We start from the raw sequence: 19,003 nt of genomic DNA, 5'->3' as shown, positions 1-19,003 counted from the left end.
TCCAAGTGGGATGATTCAGTATTCCCAGTATTATGCTGGGAGACATCAGGTGAACATTACCTTAATGTGGTTCATTGTTTGAATTTCACTTTTTTTTTAAAAGTCAATTGTTTGTTCCCTTAATAATGTTTTCCAAAGAAAGCTACATACTGTACAAAAAACTCTTGCTCATACGACACACAACAGTGATAGTGATCCAAACAAAGCTGAACTCATTTACTGTTCAAGATTTACACTCTTGTTTTATCTTGTGTTTAAAAAGGGGAACTATATTGGCTGAAATTTTCAGCAGTGTATACTATTGATCATGTTTTTAATAAAGATCTCTCCAGGTACCACTGAAAGATGCCATAGTTAAGCTATTCCAACCAGACCCTGGAACATCGAGTGACAGGATGAGGGAATTTTAGCAACCAAGCTATTAATTCAAACCCATCCATGAACTATACACAGTGAGAGTATTGCACAAGCACATATTAATAGTGGCATAAATAGATGGAGAAGGTATTCAAGTGCTGGAGATGGTTTGATGATTGTAATTCTCATTCAAGTTACAACAGAGAAAGGTGGTCAGTTGGCTACTTTCTGCCTGTAATATTCTTATTGCTGTGATAAAGAATTACATGGTAATGCCTGGAGTTCTGAATAAGTAGCCACATAAATTTTAAAAGGAATGGTCAAATACAAACTGAACCAGTCAACACATTCTGTATATATTTGGAAATTTGATTTGTCAAGGGAGGAAGTCTAGCACTCACTAAGAACTTCCACATGTTTTCTTCCAACCAGCTACTGTAACTTCAGCAGAAGCCAGGAGTGTGATGGAATACTCTCCACTTGCCTGGATGAGTGTTGCTCCAACAGCACTCAGGATGCTAGACACCATCCAGGATAAAGCAGCCAACTCGATTGGCACCTCATCCACCACCATAGCCCATTCGCTAACTCCACTACCAACACATAGTGACAGCAGTGTGTACCATCCACAAGATGCACTATAATAACTCACCAATTCTCTTTTGACAGCACCTCTCAAACCCGTGACCTCTGCTGCCTAGAAAGGCAAGGGCAGCACACGCATGGGAACACCACCACCTGCAAGTTCCCCTCCAAGTCCCACACCATCCTGATTTGGAACTAAATCACCGTTCCATCAATGTCGCTGGGTTAAAATCTTGGAACTTCCTTTCTAATAGCACTGTGGATGTACGTACACCACATGAACTGCAGTGGTTCAAAAAAGTGACTTACCACCACCTTCTCGAGGACAATTAGGAATGGGCAATAAATACTGGCCTAGCCAGTTATGCTTTCATCCCAAGAACAAATGTTAAAAAATCATGTAAACACTATTTATGCATTTATCCAAGCTTTTCATCAAAATTATGGCTGCTGATCAGGAGGATCCATGAGAACATTTGCTGGGTGTGTGTATTTATAAGTGAAGATCTTTAAAGAAGCATTATACAATCTGGTACTTAAAAGTAATTGCCAAATAAGGCTTGATGTTTGTTCTGCCAGGCTTGATTAAAAGCTCACCTAGATCTTAAGATAAGTGTAGATGCTGTCAAAGCTTAATGAGTTTACACTTGCTCGTGAGAATGATCTAAGGAGAGAAAAAAATAGCTTGGGGTAAGAACATTTAAAAGTAACCCAAAATGTCTGCCTGATGTAGAAATTGAGCTGATGTAAAAAAAAGAATGATTGCACCTTATGTTTGACTATCCCTGCTAGAAACAAGATTTTGCATTAAGTGGCCTTGAATAACACTTTCCAGATAGTACCTCCAGTTTTAGAGTACCATGTGACCTTCACCAAATTTTTATTTCTGTAATATATTTCCCCGATTGATTTTCTAAAGGACAAAGTAAAAGGCTAGCATCAGGTGAAACCAGAAGGACCTCCTTTGACGTGATATCTAGAGACAGGGATTACATAAGTGTGTGTGTGCAGCTGCTGCCATTTAGCAATATGGAAACTGAAGAGAGAACACATGCTGAACAGCTGATTTTTCTATGTGGGTTCAAAGCTTTCCTTCACACTCCAAAAGAAAAATCAAGCCTTCTTTTTCAAACGTCCAACTTACTGTGATGGGAGTGTAAATAAGAACATGGATCCATATCAAAGTTCTGGAAATTTATGCAAGGATTGTTTTCAGAGAGAATCCCAGTGATAGGATAAGTCTGAATCATAGCCCAACGAATCTAGCCGCAAGTGACGCTAACAACCATGAACAAAGAGAACTGATAGGAAAAAACGGAACAAACAGTGATATTTGATGGTTGAAGCAGGAATAATTGTCATGGCAAGCTTTCCACACAATGTACATCAGGGCTTATGCTTTCTGTGTTCAGTTAGTGTATGATAGGTAATGGAACACCCTAACTTAGTAATGGCTGATCAATGATCCTGATAAAGACAATGGATAATGTTAAGCACCTTGTTTACTTATTCCAGTGTAACATGAGATTTCTGTTCAAGTTTCTTGGGAACAAGTTAAAATTGAGCTAACTAAGCATGTGATTATACTCATTGGTTATCTTAAAGGGAACTGTCCTTCACAATAGCTGTTTGACAATATATATTAATTTCTTTCCATGCCAGAAGCAGTGCATGGATTCCTGCTTACATTAATAATTATGAAGTTGGATTAAGGTGATACTAATAGGGTAATTCTACACGTTGAATCATGAACAAAATTAAGTCAGTGCAAGTACAGCAGATTTTCCACCAATACTCCCGCTTACATCACAACTGGCAAAAAGCAGGAAGTGGTGTTCCGTAAGATTTTATGTTGGAGCCATTGTTGTTCGCAATTTACATAAATGGTTTGCATTGGGAATCGGAAGTACAATTTAAAATTTGCAGGCAACACCAAATTGGGGACTATAGTTAATACAGAGGAGGACTGTGACAGAATACAGGAAGACATTAATAAACTTGCAGAATGGGTGTGCAAATTAACTTCGATATAGATAATTATGAGATGGTACATTTTGGTAGAAGATTAAAGAGGCTACATACTCCTTGTAAAATAAATGTCTAAGTGGGGGAGAGGAGCAGAGGAAGCTGAGGATACTCAAATCATGAAAAGTAGTGACGTAGGTTAATAAGGCCATTTTTAAAAAAAGCAAACTAAAGCATTGGGGATCATCTCTAGAGGGATAGAATTTGAAAGCAGAGAAGTCATGTTACACATGTTTAGAAGTCTTTCAAGAGGGCATTAGATATTGTTTCTATTCAAATAATGTGCAGGGGTACGGGGAAAAGGCAGGGTAAAAGCACTAGGTCGTAATGCTCATTTGGAGAGCCGGTGCAGACACAATGGGCTGAATGACCTCCTTCAGTGCCATTAAAATTCTGTGGTTCTGGTTAGGCCACGCTTCCTGAGTACTGTGAACAGTTCTGGTCTCCAGATTGTGTAAACATGGGGCTACATCTGCCAATCAGCGAGCTGGGAGGTGGGGGGGGTGGCTGCGTGGGAGGCCCCCCTCGCCAACGCACATAATGACGCAGGGTGACATCGGGCGGGCATCCTGATGTCACCCCACGTCATTTACATTTTCATGTCAGTGGGCGCAGAGCCGAGTCGGCTGCGCACCCGCCGATCTGTCAACGGCCACTTAAGGCCATTAATAAAGTAATTCAACTAATCAGTGGACCTACCCGTCCAACTTTAAGGTTGGCGGGCAGGCCAGGAGCCCAGGCGGGCTTCAGAAAAAACATGAAACCTCATCCGCCTTAATGGGCCCACCCACATAAAATGGGGGCGCACCCCCATCCGGGGGCGCCGATCGGGAACGTGCCCACCCGCTCCCGGGCATCCCCCCCGACTGGGGGAAAATGTTGCCCATGATATAGAGGCACTGGAGAAGGCGCAAACAAAATGTACAAAGATGATACCAGAACTGAGAGGTTATACCCATCAGGAAAGACTGAACAGGTTAAGCTTTTTTTCTCTAGAAATGGGAAAAGTGAGGGGTGACCGGAGAGTGCTCTTTAAGATTATGAAAGGGTTTGATAGGGTATACATAGGGAAGATGTTTTCAGTAGCAGGGGAGGACCAGAACTCGGGGCCATAAATATGAAATAGTCATCAATGAAAATCCAATGGGAAATTCAGAAGAAATTCCTTCCCGCTGAATGTTGTTAGAATGTGGAATTTGCTACCACAGGGAGTAACTGAGGTGACTAGCATAGATACATTTAAGGGGAAGCTAGATAAGGGCATGAGAGAGAAAAGAATAGAAGGATATGTTTATGGGGGTAGATGAAGAAGGGTGGAAGGAGGCGCATGTGGAGGATAAACAGAGTGGCATGATTTCGTTGGGCTAAATGACCAGTTTGTGTGCAATTCATACTATGGAGCGAATTTTATGGTTGGGTGGCGGGAATGGGGGTATTGCTCCCCGCCCCACCTGTAGAAATATTGGTCTTGAGCTGACCAACTTTAGAAAAGGCTTCCCTTGCCATTCTGATTGGCTGGCAGCTGAGTAGTCGACAAGCATTCCTGAGGAGAAGATCATGGATGCAGGACTTATCATGACCTGGGAATTTTGGTCCGGGAGAGACCGGGCACCTGAGGGAGGTGGGGGGATTGAGCTCTGGAGGCCAAGAGGGGAGGTACAAAGTGGGGTAACCATCTTGGGGAGGGTGGGGTGGTGCCCAAGATGGGCACAAGGCATCCCCCAAAGGAGGATGCCTTCCTGCTTTTTAACCCAAGGTGTTGAAAGAGTGGGCTGCCCTCCTACGTTCCACCTTCCCCAGTCACAGTATTATCACAGCAGAGGCAGAAACAGGCCCTCAATAGGCCTAGAGATGGGCAGGCTGACTGACACCTTACTTGCTCAACGTATTATGGAAGACAGCTTGGGATAAGGCAGTGGGCTAGTTACGCATTCTTTTATGTAACCCCACCCCCACCCACCTCACCCCTGCCTGCAAACACACCGGCAGGGAGCAGTGAAATCCCCCACACCATGTAACAATTGAAGTAAAATATATCTTGTACTGTAAAGCTGAAGCCAGCCCAGCCCATATATAGATAACATGCTAGACTGGTGGACACCAGATGAGGAAGCCTAAAGTCAAGCTCCAATCTCAAATAATAACTGATTCAGACTTTCCAGAGAGAAGATTCTGTCAGGTCAGGTGGATGGGAGAATACACTGTCCAATGTGCCCCTTTTCTTCCTGCATTACTGGAGAACATTTGGTGTAATATCTCTCCTTTATTTTAAGACTAGTATAGATATAAGAAATTATTAGAAAGCTGGCAGGGGCGAGCTATGGCTCAGAACTTGTGGTGCATTACTGACCAAGAGCTTGCTCAGCTTAACCTTTGATCTGTAGCACTCCCAGCAACAGAAAATGTCAGCCTGCAAACATGACATTCCTACTCTCTGGCATTCAAGCTGCAGAATCTAACCATATAGAAGGATAGCAAATTGCAGAATTACCTGAACTGAAGCCATAGCAATTCAATTACCATTACTGGTTTAATTTTCCAAGATTACCTCAGGAAAAGAGACATCTGTAGTCAATGTCATCTTCATATCAAGAGACAATTCTTTTAATCTCATTGGTTTGCCAGCTGTTGAATCTTAATACCTAGAAGCAGCACCAGCACATGGTCCTGTTGAAGGGTCATGAGGACTCGAAACGTCAACTGTGCTCTCCTCCGCCGATGCTGCCAGACCTGCTGAGTTTTTCCAGGTATTTCTGTTTCTGTTTTTGTTTTGGATTTCCAGCATTCACAGTTTTTTGCTTTTATTTACCAGCACATGGTCTCTTCAGCTTGGCTTGAATTTTGCTTTCCTACTCCTACGTAGCATACCCAAATGAGTTTTCTGTTTCACAGACAGGCAGGTTTCATATTAATCAGAGTTATCTGATATGGTAGAATGAAAGTCAGTACAAAAGCTCTTCAGATAAGCCTTCCAAACTAACTATCCTGTTCCTGTTGAATCTGGCCAATTTTATCTAACATTAACTACCCTATCATTGCTTTCTGTTCAATTATACGTATTAGAGTTGGAAAACTTGTCAAAAAAATGACCCCAGTAGAGTGCATATTTTCAACGTCACAACTTTTTGGGGCCAGTTTGCTACTGACAATTATAAACATTTTTTAATGTTTTCTCCATCTGCTTCATATCAACTGTGTAAGGGATATTGATTACCACACCTGTTGATTTGCCATTCCACATATGGGAATCATGTAAACTCTGCAAAACTTCATTGGTCAATAATGTACCTGTAATGGACGTTCTAATACTTATTTTTGTTTTGCACCATTACAAATATCTTAGTAATGTCTCAGACTGGCCAGCAGACTGTAATTGTATCTGCCTGCTCTTTTGGAACTTGTCTGTATTCCCACTTACGTAAGTGCAGCAAGATGCATAACGAAGTTTATAGTCGACCAGGAGGGACAGTATAGAAATAAAAATACTTTTTCCATGCTTTATAGCTGTACAAGGATTGGAGTATTTAAACACTTTGGTATGATAATTAACTTTCCATGTTTTCGCATTTTCAAAATGAGATTAAAAGAAAGGACTTGCAATTTATACAGCACATTCTATAACCATTACACATCCAAAACAATTCACATTTCTTGGATAGTCACTGTGGCAATCTAGTGAAAGATGGCAGCCAACTTATCCACAGCAAAGTCTCACTAACAGCAATGACTAGATGATCTGTTTTTTGTGGTCATGTTTGAAGGATAACTGTTGGTTAGGGCATTGACAAAACATCCCTACTCTTCTGTGAATAATGCCACGTGAACTTTTAAGACATCTGAGAGGGCAGATCGGGCTTTTGCTCAACATTATGGGCATGATTTTCCGCACCCACCAGCTGCCTGGATCTTCAGGTCCCTCCGCAAGTCAATGGGCTTCTGGCTGGGTCGCTGCCTCACCCACAGCGGGTCCCACCCACGACGGGGCTGGAAAATCCCAGCCCATAGCCGAAAGATGGCACCTCTGACGTCTAGCACTCACACAGTACTGAACTGAAGCATCAGCCTTTATCATGTGCTTGAGTTTCTGGAGTGGGGCTTGAACTCACAACCTTCCAAAACAGAGGTGAGAGTGCTACCACTGAGCCAAGGCTAGTACAAATAAAGGGGTTTTTTTCAGCTGATGCAGCTCCAGCAGTTTTATTTTTAGTTTTAATTTCTTTTTCTCCCCTTCTGAAGATGCATTAATTGTTTCTTGCGGTAATGAGATTCCACAGACATTGACTGCTCTCTAGTACCTCACTCCAGGTATCCTTTATGATTGAACCTGGCCAACAAGTGACAGCAGTTTTTTTGACCAGAGGGAACATGACAGACCAAGTCTCATAATGTATTTAAATGTATGCACTGACCAACAGGGGATCACTGGATATAAATAGAAGCAAAAACCATGGCTGTTCTTTTTTCTGCCCCTGCACAGAGGTACAGACATCAATTGTAGGAGTTGTATTCTTACACCAACTGATGTCACCTAACTCACCAAAGCTCAGGCTGCAAATGTGGAATCTTCCATGTTTATTACAACATAAGCTGGACATTTATTTTTAAACCATTTGGAAAGGTATAGGCACCATTCATTTTAGTGAAGTAAAAGCAAATTTCAAAAGCTACAAGGAGAGCAATGGAGGTTAGAATACTTCAGCTACTGGGGGAAGAACAGTAGAAATAGAAGCATTGCTGGATGTTGGCCATACTTCCAGATAAAATTCTTTCCTAGCATTACCCAGTTGTTAAAGCAATAAAAGCACAAATTTGCAGGTTGCTTTAAAGAGAGATCTGTGCAGTACATTAGGACAAATTATTAACCTTCTAAGTAATTTTACTTAAACTTTTACTCTGCCTGTAGCTTTCAAAATTCCATCAAAAAAACAGTAGTCAATGAGCCTCGCCTCAAGCCTTTTATAATCTGTTTGTAGCTGGATCACTCTCTAAAGTACTGCCTCATTTGTGAAATTATTGGGGATCACAATTCCTTAAATGATCATATATTACTATTATGCTAATTCAACATTTTACAGTTTTGATACATATCTATTCATTCACTCATGTGCTACTAATGTCTTAATTTCATATTTTATTCCATTGCTGGTGTCTTTCCTCTAAAGTGCTTTGTTGTTCAATTAATCCCTTTCTTCAAATGTGTAAAGGAAGTGATATGAGAAGTCTGTAGGAGTAATTCAAGGTTCACATTGCTCATCAGGAATAGATCTTGGGAACATTTTCCAATTTTCTCTGTTAATTTTAATGAAGGAAAAATCATAGGGTGTGCACTCCCTTGTAGTGCCTCAATTCCACTGAGATCACTGGATTGTGGAAGCACTCCTTTGCATATTGTTTTAAACTGAGATAAAGGCCTTGGCAGTGGCCTTAGTGAGTACAATGTATTGTGAAAAGACAATAATATTGTTCTAAAATAATATTACTGGCTACCTATCCAAGAATTTGAACATGAATTCTTCCCATCTGTTTCAGTTGGACACACTGGACGTGCTTGGAGATGACAACATCAGTGGAATGGCAAGGTGTCCTTATGATCCAAAACATGCAAATGTTGCACTTTTTGCTGGTAAGCATTTCTCTAGACTTTGTCATGTGTCTAGCTGACACAGTGTGATTTAATTAAGTATTCAATCAGAAAGGATTGATTTTTCTGATTTCCCCCCCACCATCTCCCAAAAGAATAACATATTTTCTGAATCTGAAGCAATGTGGTGATCCAGTAAAACTTTGTCACCACTAAAGCAACATATAATTTAGAAGATTGACAATGGGGAATATCAAATGTTAGTTCTCCTATTAATCTTTGGTTATCTGTTCCCAGCATCCAAAATTAAAAATTCTCATCCTCATCTTCAAATCTGTCAATGGCCTCACTCCACTCTGTATCTGCAACCATTTCAAATCCTATACCTTATCTTTCACCTCATCCCAAAGATCCTGTTGCTCTGACTCTAGCCCCATGTATATCTCTCTGTGTTTTAACATTAACAGCCGAGCTAAAATTTCATGGGTTCTATTTGCCAAAATTCCTTCTCTAAATCCCACCAACTCTCCACCTGTCTATTCTTTGAAACCTTCTCAAATCCCATTTCTTCAGCCAAGTATTTGGTCATTTTTCCTAATGAGCCTTTTCCTGGCTCTGTGCCCATTTTCCATATGCCCATCTGTGAAATGCCTTTAGAAATTATTTATATTCAAGAGTGCTCTATTAAAGCAAGTTGTTTACCCCTGTTATTGAAGGGAACTTGCTAACAAATCCTTGTTTTTGTTTAAACACTATTTTGCTTGTTTATATTGCTTTTCTTGTGACCTTTTATGACTGTCAACATTTTGGGATTTATGATTTTACTACCACATGGCGTGAGTTAGGTTAAAACTACTACTATTAAGTTAAATGTAGATCAAAAGGGATTACATTTACATACAGCAGAGCTGGAAAATGTAGCTTTGGATTCAGACAAGCTTTTTGCACCAGACATTGAAAATTTGAAATACCAGTGAATATCTGCATTTATTGGGCAGAGGTCAAGAGTGGGGTAGAGACGTTTCTCGTTTGAGTAAGCCCAACATAGGTTTCCACTGCTGGTAGAGGGATTATTCAGTTTGGTTGATAGGCCCATGGGGAAGGAGTCTGATGGCTCACCCTTCCATTTTGTGTAAATACTCAAGAGTGTAGAGAAAAGAAAGATGACCAGCTAGCCAAATTGGTCTGGGGAAGAAGTCTTCCCCAGTGTGAGATAACTTGCGCATTTAATCCAGAATTGGTGAGAATCAGAAAGCTGACCACAGAACATTGAGCAAATATGCTGACGGTGATGATGTGTACTTTTTATTATTTTTCTTGTTCTTGCGAAGAGCTCTGTTATTAGTTGAATCAATTGGAAATTTGTTTGGACCTGCTGCTCTTAAAAATATCCAGTTCAGAGCAGAAGGAGATCCAGTCTTCACATTCCTTGATTATGCTGGCATATTCCTGAACTAGAAGTTTAGACTGCTTATAGGAGCTGTACCTGAGAAAATATTCAAATCAGACTTAAAAGTTGTGACAGTTACTTTATATCTTGCGATTCTTAGGAATCCTCTACACTAATAGTATTGTTGATTGTTATGAGATTGACTTGTTAGTCGTCACTATTGATTTGTAATTATTGGTTAGTCATGTGACTGCCAATTTAGATGAATAATTTAGAGTTTTCTCAACCTGTTGACCAAAGTTGGCTCTTGCCTGACATACTTAAGATGTACCTGAAACCACTGTGAATCGGTGTAAGTGATGCCATTTTCTGGCTTTATCTTTTATTGTTTGATATGAGCGAGTTCTAATGTTCTTACAATGTATTTCCCATAAAAATTAAATTGGTTAATGCAGAACGTCTCTTTTTTTATTGTACTTCTTCCAGAAGGTAAGCTTTATTCAGCAACTGTAACAGACTTTCTTGCAATTGATGCTGTTATTTATCGGAGCCTTGGAGAAAGTCCAACACTACGGACAGTAAAACATGACTCAAAATGGTTGAAAGGTGAGTAAACAGAGATGGTGTTTGATGACTGTGTTGTCAAGATTCCAAAAAGTCATTATCTCTAACTTCTAAAGCTCTTATGGTTTCTGTTTTCAATGAACGAGACAGGGTTTTATCTTTTGTGGTTTGATTTGATTGAACTCCAAGTAGAGTCACTGAATACCAGTAAGGCACACCTCAGGCCATCATGGGATATGGAAATACTCCACAGGCTCCTTATGAATGTTTTCATACACTCATTTTACATCTTTGATTTTTAAATATCCATTCTTTAGCTCGGAAGTGCTTAGAGAAGATAGTGAAAATATCATGCACACTGGAATGGATTTTGGAAGTCTACCGGAGGCGGGTAGGCCTGCAATTTCCCAGCACCGCCGGTATACTGATTTGCCAGCATCTTCTAACCTTTGGGTCATTTTTAAAGAGGCAAGTTGGGCAGGCTAAAACAAACAGGCATGCAAAAAACACTTAGGAGCTAATAAAACTGTCAATCTAAACAAAGCTCACAATTCCCTTGACAGTTGTATCAATAACTCCTATGCTGAATCTATTAGTGGGGTTTGGACCTCAGCCAAGCACTCATAATGAGATTTCATTGCACTAAATCTTCAGAGCAGAATACAATATAGCCTTTGAAGTAGTACATGAGATGGCCACCTGTTCTACTGCTTCAAAGGCTGAACAGATGGATGATTTGTCAATCAATGAAATATCAAAGCACAAGGTGCAATTGACAGAGTAAAATCTCAATGCAGAAGGGCAGTTTGTCCACTGGGTAAATTAATTTAATGCATCTGAAGACTTCCACTTTCACAATACTGGTCAATTTAATGGTCACAACTTTTCTAAACAAAACCCTATCATCAATCACTGCCTTAAAAATATACTTAATCATACAGCATTATATTATGACGTGAAGTCAGTAACACTTTTTAAACTTAGCTGTTAGAAGGTTGCCGACTCAGACAGGCTTCCCCCATGCTTTATGGCATCTCTGAGCTGGCATTAACCACATCTCCTTCAGAAACCGGTCTGACCCCATGGAAATTGCAGAGCTCTGAATTCACCACCCCGCAATGGAGCTGCCGGTGTCGGGATTACTGTGTGCGGGCATCCATACCTTGCGCACGGGCATCCATACCCTGCGCACTTAAAAATACCACACAACGAGAATGCGGACAGGACTCCAGGAATTGTGTCCCAACTGCCTCTTTCTCCCCCATCCCAGTAAAATCCAGCCTTCACTGTTTGAACTATATTTACAGCTGAAGTATTTAATATATGCTTTTTTGTTCTGTTACAGAACCTTATTTTGTCAAGGCTGTGGATTACGATGATTATATCTACTTCTTCTTTCGGGAAATAGCTGTAGAATACAACACCATGGGAAAGGTAGGGGTCAAGGCTTTTTTGAATATCATGAGGTTATGATCAGGGAGAGATATAGACCTTAGTAGTCTTATCCATTGTAAGGCTGTCTTGATGTACCATGATTGCGGTTTGTGGGGTTTTTAAGCAGCAGAGAAATATTTTAAAATTCCTTTTTATTGACCAGCCGTCTACCTGGCATGGTAGCTATATAGATGACAAAGATTCATCCCTAAAGGGAAGGTTACTGTGTATTGATCTGACAATCGAGCCCTCCCTTCCACCACCCCATCTCCCCTGAACATCCTGACTCTTGTTAGGATATAGTTCCATGGGCTAAGTGACTCTCATGATCTGTGTACTTGAATAGCCTCAGCAGAAAGGATCGAGAACCAAAGGACAGAGCTTTAAGATGAGTGGCAAAAGAACCAAAGCCGACATGAGGAAAAGCATTTTTATGTAGGGAGTGGTTTGGATCTGGAATGCACTGTCCGAGAATGTGGTGGAGGCAGATTCAGTTGTAGCTTTTAAAAGGGAATTGGATAAGAACCTGAAGAGAAAAAAAAATCAGGGCTAGAGGGGAAGGATGGACAAGTGGGACTAGCTGTGTCGCTCTTACCGTGAGCCAGCATGGACAAGATGGGCTGAATAGCTTCATCTGTAATGGATCAATGATTGTTTGATCCAACGTGATGTAGTCATGGCAAGTAACACAGCTGAACCCAATCTGACCTCACCCCACGTCCAGTAGGATCAGGAGCAGAAATAATGGCGATTGTTTTTTTCCTTTTTCTCAATCCAAGTGTGCTGAGGCCAGTCGTAGCATCCCAATTCCTGTCTTACTCAACACTATACTCAGCACACCAGTGATTAAATCTGTAAACTACAGATTTTAGAACTTTTCACCCACTAGGAAGCTCTGACATCGCTATTCTGCATTCACTTTCATTTTCTTTGTTGGGGTGCTTTGTACAATTCTCAAATAATCTACAGGCTGGTCCTTTAAAGAACCTTGTGAAAACATTCCTGTAGAAAACATGCATTCCTCTTGCTGCATAGAACTATATTGTTTGCAACTGAACTGTTTTATAGAAATAATTTACATTTATATATTGCCTTTCATGCTGTTAGGTGCTCCGCAGAAAATCAATTACTTTGAAGTACAGGCACTGATTTGTACACAAATGTAGCAGGCAATTTTCATACTGCAAGGTCACACATACAGAACTGAGGTAAATGACCAGGTGATCTGTTTTTGATGGTGCTAATTGAGGGACAAGTGGTGGCCATGGCATTGGGTGAACTCCCCCATTCTTCTTCAAATAGTGCTATGAGATAATTTGCATCTATCTGAGTGGGCAGACGAACCTCAATTTTTAAAAATTCATTCATGGGATCCAGGCGTCGCTGCCTAGGCCAGCATTTAGTGCCCATCTCTAATTGCCCTTGAGCAGATGGTGGTGAGCTGCCTTCTTGAACCGCTGCAATCCATGTGGTGTAAGTACACCCACAGTGCTGTTAGGGAGGGAGTTCTAGGATTTTGACCCAGCAACAGTGAAGGAACGGCGATATATTTCCAAGTAAGGATGGTGTGTGGCTTGGAGAGGAACTTCCAGGTGGTGATGTTTTCTTGTGTCTGCTGCCCTTGTCCTTCTAGATGGTAGTGGTCGTGGGTTCGGAAGGTGCTGTCTAAGGAACTTTTGTGAGTTTCTGCAGTGCATCTTGTAGACGGTACACACTGCTGCTACTGTGCGTCGGTGGTGGAGGGAGTGAATGTTTGTGGATGTGGTGCCAATCAAGCGGCTGCTTTGTCCTGGATGGTGTCGAGCTTCTTGAGTGTTGTGGGAGCTGCACTCATCCAGGCAAGTGGGGGATATTCCATCACACTCCTGACTTGTGCCTTGTAGATGGTGGACAAGTTTTGCGGAGTAAGGAGGTGAGTTACCCGCCACAGGATTCCTGGCCTCTGATCTGCTCTTGTAGCCACAGTAGTTATATGGCCAGTCCAGTTAAATTTCTGGGCAGTGGTAACCCCCAGGATGTTAACAGTTGGGGATTCAGCAATGGTAATGCCATTGAATGTCAAGAGGCGATTATTAGGTTCTCTCTTGTTGGGGATGGTCATTGCCCGACACTTGTGTGGTGTGAATGTTTCTTGCCACTTGTCAGTCCAAGCCTGGATATTGTCCAGGTCTTGCTGCATTTGGACATGGACTGCTTCAGTATCTGAGGAGTTGCATATGGTGCGGAACATCGTGCAATCATCAGCGAACATCCCCACTTCTGACCTTATGATGGAAGGAATGCCAATAATGAAGCAGTTGAAGGTGGTTGGGCCTAGTACACTACCCTGAGGGACTCCTGCACTGATGCCCAGGAACTGAGATGATTAACCTCCAACAACCACATCTATCTTCCTTTGTGCTAAGTATGACTCCAACAAGTGGAGAGTTTTCCCCCTGATTCCCATTTGCTCCAGTTTTGCTTGGTTGCCTTGATGGCACAGTTGGTCATGCTGCCTTGATGTCAGGGGCAGTCACTCTCACCTCACCTCGAGAGTTCAGGTCTTCTGTCCATGTTTGAACCAAGACTGTAATGAGGGCAGGAGCTGAGTAGCCTTGATGGGACCCAACCTGAACATCAGTAAGCAGGTTATTGCTAAGCAGTGATAGCACTGTTGATGACCCCTTCCATCACTTTACTGATGAAGGATAGGATATACTGATGGGCCGTTAATTGGCCGTATTAGATTTGTCCTGCTTTTGGTGTACAGGACATATCTGGGCATTTTCCACATTGCTGGGTAGATGCCAGTGTTGTAGCTGTACTGGAACAGCTTGGCTAGGGGCATGAGAAGTTTTGGAGCACAAGTCTTCAGTCCTGTTGCTGGAATATTATCAGGGCCCATAGCCTTTGCAGTATCCTGTGCCTTCAGCCGTTTCTTGGTATCATGTGGAGTGAATCGAATTGGTTGAAGATTAGCATCTGTGATGCTGGGGACCTCCAGAGGAGGCCGAGTTGGATCATCCACTCAGCACTTCTGGCTGAAGATTGTTGTGAATGCCTTATCTTTTGCACTGACATGCTGGGCTCCCCTATCATTGAGGATGGGGATATTTGTGGAGCGTCCTCCTCAAGTGAGTTGTTTTAATTGTCCACCACCATTCATGACTAGATGTGGCAGGACTGCAGAGCTTAGATCTGATCCGTTAGTTGTGGATCACTTAGCCCTGTCTATCATTTGCTGCTTATGCTGTTTGACACACAAGTAGTCCTGTGTTGTAGCTTCACCAGGTTAACACCTTATTTTTAGGTGCTGGTGCTGCTCCTGGCATGCCCCCCTGCACTCCTCATTGAACCAGGGTTGATCCCCTGGCTTAGTGGTAATGGTAGAGTGGGGGATATGCCGGACCATGAGGTTACAGATTGTGTTTGAGTTGCTGCTGATTCTGTTGCTGCTGATGGTCCACAGGACCTCATGGCCGCCCCGACTTGAGTTGCTAAATCTGTTGGAAATCTATCCCATTTAGCATGGTGGTAGAGCCACACAACACAATGGAGGGTATTCTCAATGTGAAGATGAAACTTGAGTCCCCAATGACTGTGCGGTGGTCATTCCTACCGATACTGTCATGGACAGATGCAGCTGTGGCAGGCAGGTTGGTGAGGATGAGGTCAAGTATGTTTTTCCCTCACCACCTGCCACAAACCCAGTCTAGCAGCTATGTCATTTAGGTCTCAGCCAGTTCAGTCAGTAGTGGTGCTACTGAGCCACTCTTGGTGATGGACATTGAAGTCCCAGAGTACATTCTGCGCCCTTGCCACCCTCAGTACTTCCTCTAAGTGGTGCTCAACATGGAGGAGCACTGATTCATCAGCTGAGGGGGGCGGTACGTGGTAATCAGCAGGAGGTTTCCTTGCCCATGTTTGACCTGATGCCATGAGACTTCATGGGGCCCGGAGTCGATGTTGAGGACTCCCAACCAACTCCCTCCCAACTGTATACCACCTCTGCTGGGTCTGTCCTGTTGGTGGGACAGACCTGGGATGGTGATGGTGGTTCTGGGACATAGTCATACTCATGAAAATATACTTTACAGAAAATGTCAGGCTGTTGCTTGACTAGCCTGTGAGACAGCTATCCTAATGTTGGCACCAGCCCCTAGATGTTAGTATGGAGGTCAACAGGGTTGAGTTTGCTGTTGTTGTTTCCAGTGCCTAGGTCAATGCCTGGTGATCCAACCAGTTCCATTCCTTTTTCAAACACAGAATTACCTGGAAAAACTCAGCAGGTCTGGCAGCATCGTTAGGAGAGGGGTGAGAGGGGTATAGTTAGGAGAGGGGTGAAAAACAGTTCTGTTGAAGGGTCATGAGGACTCGAAACGTCGACTCTTTTCTCTCCGCCGATGCTGCCAGACCTGCTGAGTTTTTCCAGGTAATTCTGTTTTTGTTTTGGATTTCCAGCATCCGCAGTAGTTTTTTGTTTTTATCCATTCCTTTTTGACTTTTTAGTGGATTGATACAACTGAGTAGCATTTAAGAGGGCCGAGGGCATTTCGGAGTCAGCCTCGTTTGCTGTGCACCTGGAGTCACATGTAGACCAGCTCAGCTGGGGACAGCAGATTTTCTTCCCTAAAGGGCATTGGTGAACCAGATGGGTTTTTATGGCAGTTGACAATAGTTTCATTCCATATTTTTTAAATTGAATTCAAATTTCACCATCTGCTGGGATTCGCACCCGGCTCCCCAGAGCATTACCCTAGGTCTCTAGATTACTAGCCCAGCGACAATACCTGTATGCCACCCTTAATGTCTCATTAGAAAAATGGCATTTCCAGCAAAGCAACACTCGCTCAGTACTACACTGAAATGTCAGTCCTGGGATATATGCTGCGAATTCTGCAACAGGGTCTGAACATACAGCCATCTAACTCGAGAGACGAGAGCACTTTCAATGAGCAAAGTTTAGTTCATTCTTAACTAACTAAAATACTCATTGTTAAAAAGGAGCTTCTAACTAGTTCACAAAGATGACAAAAGAACAATTGATGGCTGGTGGAACGAATCAGTCTCATTGGCTAGTAATTAATAGCTATACATCGTTGCACAAGTAACTGAGAGGGAAGACCTCATTTATTCACAAGAACCTTAATAATAATATTACCTTATCACAGAAGAATATTGTAATGAAATATGCTGACAAATGTGCAAAGCTTCTGAATAAAGAGGAACAACATTGACGATGTGCAAAGAGCAAAGTACAAGAACAAAAAATTCAAATAGCACTTGTATTTATTAGGAAATGATGGTAACAGCAAAAATTCAGTGTCAGGCAAAGAGGGTCACTAAGGTTGTGGATGTGATATTGTTTTTGTTGCTCAGTGTTTATTTGTCAATCTTATGTGGTGGGCTGGGATTAAGTTCGGCTGGACACATACTGAAAACAAAGCAATCCACATGAAATGAATTCCAATATTTAAAACTAGGCAATTACTGTTTAGGAAGCTGCAAAGGACTTTAAATGTTTGTGCAAAAATATCAGTCTTGAGGAGTCTGGGACTTCAATTTTCATGGGCATCATGGGCCTCCATATTGCAGAAGAAGGTGGCTCCTACCTCTATTGAAACTGTTCTTTTTTGTCAGCTTTCAAAAAAAAATATCATTGAATTAACTTGAGGACTTGTTTCTGTGGTATGTAAATTTGAAACAGAAGGAACAAGTTTGTAATATGATTAATGGGTAAATGAAAGGATGATGAAGTACTTCTGTGCTCATTAACGCATGGGATGACATTACAAAACACTGATACATCACTTGTTTTTGCCCTGAGAAATGGTAATAAGAACTTCTAATTCATTAGAGACATCTTAAGATAATGCCTTGCTTACAGCACTCTGTCTGATGGTTATATCTGCATCAGTATATTTTGTCGTATGTTAACCCTGAGTTCTGTATAGCATGACAATATCTTTTGAATTCACATACAAAATAAGAAAGGTATTGGTGGAAAATAGTTAGAGTACTGCATTAGGATTGAATATTGATATTATCTGTAACAATGGTATTTAAGATCCTTTTCTTTAAAATAAGTTGCTCCCTTATATTGAGTCTGCAGTGTGTGTAAGACCAAACTGGAGAAGACTGCCCCACTCTATCTCAATTTTCTTCCTTTCCTGAAGACCCTGACTCCAGGGCAAGATTCAATAGGTATTAGCAGTTACCAATACCTCACCCAAGTATCATATCGCAGGGAACTGGGACCAACACCCTGAATAGAAACAGCACCCCAACTATTGCCTATAGCTTACGCCAGGCAAGCCAGGAATGTAACATTGTCTGTACAACTCAATCCCAGGATTTCTCCATCTCCACCACCTTCTTTGTAAACCCATTAAAGCCAAGATATCCATATGAGTTTCTGGCACTGGGACAACCTGCTTGATCTCCTGGACTAGTCTTAATCACCAAGTTGGCTCGGATAGAACTTTCCCAGTTTTTCCCCCAGACTCGCCGGGTTTTTGATCTGCTTTTTCGATTCGCCCAGGAGATTGCTTGGGTTTCAGGTGGGGTGAAAGGCATTTACTGGCTGGCTGGACAGGCTCTTTACCTGTCCACTGTTCTCAAATGTTACATTTCATTGGCAAGACCAGGTTGATTTCAATAACTAATGAAAGAATTCAGGATTTAAATCAGGCTTCCATAGAAAATTTTTCTACTCTCCTCTACAGCTCATTTTAACCAGGGCCTGCAAAAGCTAGTTATAAGATGCCATGTGACGGACTTGCATTAACTTCAAAGTTACCCGACCAGGGTAGAGAAGTGCAAAGTATGGAAAAGCAGAAAGTAAGCCATTATGAAAAAAAGCTGATATATTATGTTCATGTTCTCCGTTAAGACTGAATCAGCAGTACAGTAAATACACAGTAAGATTTTTACTGTGGTGATAAAAAGAGCTTGTCTTTACATGGCACAAAAGCAAAATATTAAGGATGCTGAAAATCTGAAATAAAACAGAAAATGCTGGAAATACTCAGCAGGTCTGGCAGCATCTGTGGAAAGCGAAACATTGTTAACGGGCAGGATTCTCCCCT

General features: G+C 41.8%; 1 protein-coding gene across 8 annotated transcripts in view; it reads left to right on the top strand.

Annotated features, from left to right (window-relative positions):
* Positions 1–19,003, top strand: part of sema6a (sema domain, transmembrane domain (TM), and cytoplasmic domain, (semaphorin) 6A) — a 174,479-nt gene that overhangs the window by 120,256 nt on the left and 35,220 nt on the right. For all 8 annotated transcript variants that reach the window (XM_078566541.1, XM_078566532.1, XM_078566582.1 and 5 more), the window contains 3 exons: positions 8,497–8,590; positions 10,425–10,544; positions 11,848–11,936. In XM_078566541.1, coding sequence (XP_078422667.1) covers positions 8,497–8,590; positions 10,425–10,544; positions 11,848–11,936 — 303 coding nt within the window. The remainder of the gene's footprint in view (positions 1–8,496; positions 8,591–10,424; positions 10,545–11,847; positions 11,937–19,003) is intronic.

Source organism: Cetorhinus maximus, chromosome 2, assembly GCF_964194155.1.
Source record: "Cetorhinus maximus chromosome 2, sCetMax3.hap1.1, whole genome shotgun sequence".
Lineage (NCBI taxonomy): Eukaryota > Metazoa > Chordata > Chondrichthyes > Lamniformes > Cetorhinidae > Cetorhinus > Cetorhinus maximus.
This window is presented reverse-complemented; position numbering and strand designations above follow the sequence as displayed.